Below are 4,746 nucleotides of genomic sequence, written 5' to 3' on the forward strand. Positions count from 1 at the left end.
TGGAAGTGTGTATTACGCTCTACTGTGGTTCGTTCCATGCCTTCAAACGCACAATAAACCGCATTAAGTTTGTACGGGATGTAGTGGCCAATCAGAGCCCACTATTGGTAAACCCGCCTCTGTGTATGATAAGCCGCCTCTGGCTAACAGTTGCATGTATGTCGATAGTTCAGTTATTGATTAGATTCAAGATCGTGTGCGTATGAGTATGAATGTAATAAAGCTATATTAAACCATCCCGTTTTGGGTCTGTTATATACATTACACTGACAACATTACATTGGCGACGAGGATTGAGGATTAAAGTGCTAGTAGATTAACATATGAAATACGTCAGTGTCAGGATTAACGCACAATGGCTGGATTAGCGCCGTTCCCGAAATTTGATGTGTACGGGGAGGAAACATCCCTTGGCACAAGATGGACTAAATACGTGACAAAGTTGGAAAATTTGTTCACAGGACTTAGCATTGACTCCAAAAAACGGAGGAAAGCGCTATTACTTCACTATGCCGGAGATGAAGTATTCGAAATATACGAAACATTGAATCTTGGAGACAGCGATTCAAACTACGATGACGTCAAGCAAGGGTTAACAGGCTATTTCCAACCGAAGAAAAACAGAGAGTTCGAGCGGTTCGAATTTAGGAACCTAAAACAACATCACGCCGAAACAATAGACCAATTTGCAACTCGCCTCCGCCACAAGGCAGACAATTGTGAATTTTCGGACAAAGACGGTGAAATAAAGAGCCAAATCATCCAAGGCTGCGTGTCAAAGAAACTACGACTTAAATGTCTGGAAGAAGACAAGCCGCTTAAAGATATTTTAACAATGGGAAGAACAATGGAAATTGCGGACAGACAAGCCAAAGCAATGGAACCGCAATACAGCGACGTAAACAAAATTAAAGTCACACCGCAACACACAAAATCGCAACATGCAAATTATAGCTATCCACCCTCAGCACAAAGAAAACGTCAACAACAGTCACAATCAAGACAAACGTGCAGAAACTGTGGCGGCATATATCCACATCAGACCAAGTGCCCAGCCTACGGAGCGACATGTAATTATTGTCGTAAACCAAACCACTTTATTGGCGTATGCAGAAAACGAACGCGTAAGGCACAGGTTCATGGAATTGACCAGGTGGAAAATGAGGCACAAAAGGAGCATTCGGTGTCGGATACAGACACATTATTTGGAGTCAACGTTTTGACAGATAACAAAGTACCAAAGATAATATTAAGCATAAATGGTGTTCAAACGAAAACTCTAATTGATACCGGAAGTTCAATAAACATAATCAGCCAAGATGTTGTTAACAAAATGAAACCAAGGCCAATGCTGAAGAAAACAAACATAGAAGTGTTCGCATTTGCACAAAATAAACCGTTAACCATAAAAGGCAAATATACATTTACAGTGGAAACTAAATCAAAAGTGACAGCAGCAGAATTTCACGTTGTTCAGGGATCATCAGTGACATTAATCAGTTACCAGACATCTGTTGAACTCGGTATTGTGCCAGTAATAAACTCAGTGAACAGTAACAAATACGAGGAATTATGTGACAAATATCAGTCCGTGTTCACTGGACTAGGCAAATTAAAAGACAAACAAATCAAGTTCCATGTTGACGAAAACGTCGTGCCTATAGCACAACCAGCTAGAAGAATTCCATTCCACGTGCGAGAAAAAGTGGAACAGGAAATAATACGACTAGAACAGCAAGATGTCATTGAAAAGGTGGACGGGCCGACACCTTGGGTTTCGAACATTGTTGTAGCACCAAAGCCAAACGCTCCAGACCAAATAAGGCTTTGTGTAGATATGAGAAAAGCAAATCAAGCATTGAAACGCGAGCGTCATGTAGTGCCTACAACTGATGACATAATCCTGGAATTAAACGGATCAAAGGTGTTCTCCAAAGTGGATTTTAATAAAGGATTTCACCAGCTTGAGCTGTCTGAGGAGTCACGCAACATGACAGTGTTTGCATCGCATGTCGGATTATACAGGTACAAACGACTGAATTTCGGTGTAAGCGTAGCGCCAGAAATATTCCAGAATGAAATACGACAAGTGCTTACAGGTCTCGAGGGAACATTGAACATATCGGATGACATTATAATACACGCACCAAACCGTGACGAACATGATCGGAGACTCGTAGCCGTACTGCAACGAATGCAAGACAAAAATCTCACACTCAACAAGCAGAAGTGCGAATTTGGTAAAACCTCTGTCAAATTCTATGGCTTTGTTTTTTCGGACAAAGGCATAAGTCCCGATCCGGCCAAAATCACAGCAGTTCAAAATATAGCCGAGCCGAAGACTACAGGTGAATTAAGGTCATTCTTAGGTATGACCAATTACCTCTCAAAGTTCATTGACAAGTACTCTACAATTACGGCACCCCTGCGTGATTTATTGAAAGATAGCAGCGATTTTAAATGGACAAATCAGCAGCAGACTGCTTTCGACCAGCTGAAACAAGCGCTATGCAGCGATACAGTGATGAGCTATTTTGACCCGAAAAAACACACAGAACTATGGGTAGATGCAAGCCCCGAGGGAATATCAGGGATATTAATACAAGAAAACAAAGTTATCGCATATGGAAGCCGATCATTGACGCCAGTGGAAAAGCGTTACAGCCAAACAGAACGAGAAATGCTTGCATGTGTTTGGGGCTGCAAACATTTTCACATTTACTTGTATGGAAAGGCATTCCAGCTAGTAACCGACTGCAGACCCCTGCTCTCAATATGCACAAACTCTAAACAAATACAGTCAGCTAGACTTGAACGATGGCGATTGAGACTTACCACCTACAATTTTACAGTCAAGCACATGCCTGGAAATAAAATGATAGCAGATTACTGTTCCCGACATCCAATAAATAATTACTCACACGAAAACATAGCTGAGGAATATGTGAATTTTATTGCCAATGCCGCAGTGCCCAAGTCATTAAATCTCCAAGACGTGGCAAGAGCCACAGCCAAAGATTGTGTGTTGACATGCATAATATCCGCGCTTCAAAACAACACGTGGATTAAGCAAACATGCGCCGGTGATGGCAGCTATAACTGTTATCAGCAACTTGCAGACGAACTGACCGTCCTGTCAACAGAGCATGGAAACGTTCTCCTACGAGGAATCAAGCTGTGTATCCCAAACAGCCTGCAATCAAAAGTAATTAGCCTAGCACACGAAGGTCACCAAGGGAGAAACAGAACAAAAGCGCTCTTACGAGAAGCCTGCTGGTTCCCCTATCTGGACAAACTAGTCGACGAACAATGCAAAAATTGCATACCATGCATGTCCGCATCACCACAAACGACAGTAGAACCGATCAAGCCAAGCCCATTACCAAAGAAACCGTGGGATGAAGTGTCAGTTGATTTTTGTGGGCCGTTTCCCACAGGAGAATATTTTATGGTAGTTATCTGTGACTACAGTAGATACCCATTAGTTGAAAAGTTAACAAGCCTGACTGCACAAAATGTCATATCGCACCTTGAAAGAATTTTTGGAATGTTCTCAATTCCAAGTGTGGTAAAATCCGACAACGGAGCGCCGTTCAATAGCCATGAATTTACGCAATTTGCAAACAGTATCGGGTTCAAACACCGGAAAGTGACCCCTCTAGCCCCACAAGCCAACGGATTGGTAGAAGCATTTATGAAGCCACTAGTAAAAACAATGAAAACTGCTACAGCGTCTGGAAAGAACTTTAAATCTGAACTTACTATTTTTCTAATGAATTACAGATCAACCCCACATCCAAGCACAGGACTTTCGCCATTTGAAATAATGTTCAATCGCAAAATGAAGACAAAGCTTCCAACATTTATCGTGCCGAGAAATGATATATATGTACGAAAAAGGGATACTAAATCAAAGCAAAAGAACAAAAAGTATGCCGATGAGAAACGGAAGGCAAAACCGTGTACATTACAGCCAGGCGATCCGGTCCTTGTTAAACAACCCAAACAAAATAAATTAACAACGCCATTCAGTCATAAATGGGGATACGTCGTCAGACGAAAGGGATCCATGGTCACAGTACGCTATGATGGCCGTGAAATGACACGCGACGCCGCACACTTTAAGTTGGTACCTGTACCGCCCACACACAGCCAACAACATAAACAGCGTTCAGGACCGCGTGAGCAGCAAAACAACGAAAACGAACAACGGCGACCAAACAGACATCGTCAGATGCCGATACGTTATCGTGATTGAATGAGTGTTAATTGTGTGATTTTCTTATCCAGGCCATAATAATGCCTGCATAGTATAAATGAGTTTCTAGATAATAATAGAGTGTTAATAGCAAAAAACACACACACAACTATTCCCATGCAAAATGCTAATAAACTCAATCCGTGAAGTGTGTTAACCATTTCAGGGGAGTAATAACAATTAACTACAAAATTCTGGGAGCGTCCGATTGACCAGAACATTGCAGAGATCCGAAACTGATTTACAACCACATCATGATAATTAAACGGACATTTGCTGGGAAATCTGTTCCCGGTCAAACCATTTACATGATATCATCTTAATGTTATAAAGACAAGCCAGATTATCTAACATTCGAACTTAATTCTTGTTCTTAATGATCTATAATGTGCGTGCTATTAGACAGTTTTATTACCTGACATTTTCTAAATTTGTGAGGAAAAAGAGGTTAATTTATAGAAGACAATAATCTTGTTTATTTTAATACA

At 41.2% G+C, this 4,746-nt stretch overlaps 1 protein-coding gene across 1 annotated transcript; it reads left to right on the forward strand.

Moving 5' to 3' along the window:
- The first annotated feature begins 355 nt into the window (after positions 1–355).
- Positions 356–4,258, forward strand: LOC128235899 (uncharacterized protein K02A2.6-like). Its single transcript, XM_052950687.1, has one exon. It carries the CDS (start codon positions 356–358, stop codon positions 4,256–4,258), a length of 3,903 nt encoding a protein of 1,300 aa, XP_052806647.1.
- Positions 4,259–4,746: the final 488 nt, after the last annotated feature.

This window comes from Mya arenaria, chromosome 5 (assembly GCF_026914265.1).
Source record: "Mya arenaria isolate MELC-2E11 chromosome 5, ASM2691426v1".
In the NCBI taxonomy this organism is placed as follows: Eukaryota; Metazoa; Mollusca; class Bivalvia; order Myida; family Myidae; genus Mya; species Mya arenaria.

Bases quoted from the DNA above. Each gene is read 5' to 3' on its own strand.
- LOC128235899 (XM_052950687.1), top strand. From the start codon at position 356: ATGGCTGGATTAGCGCCGTTCCCGAAATTTGATGTGTACGGGGAGGAA.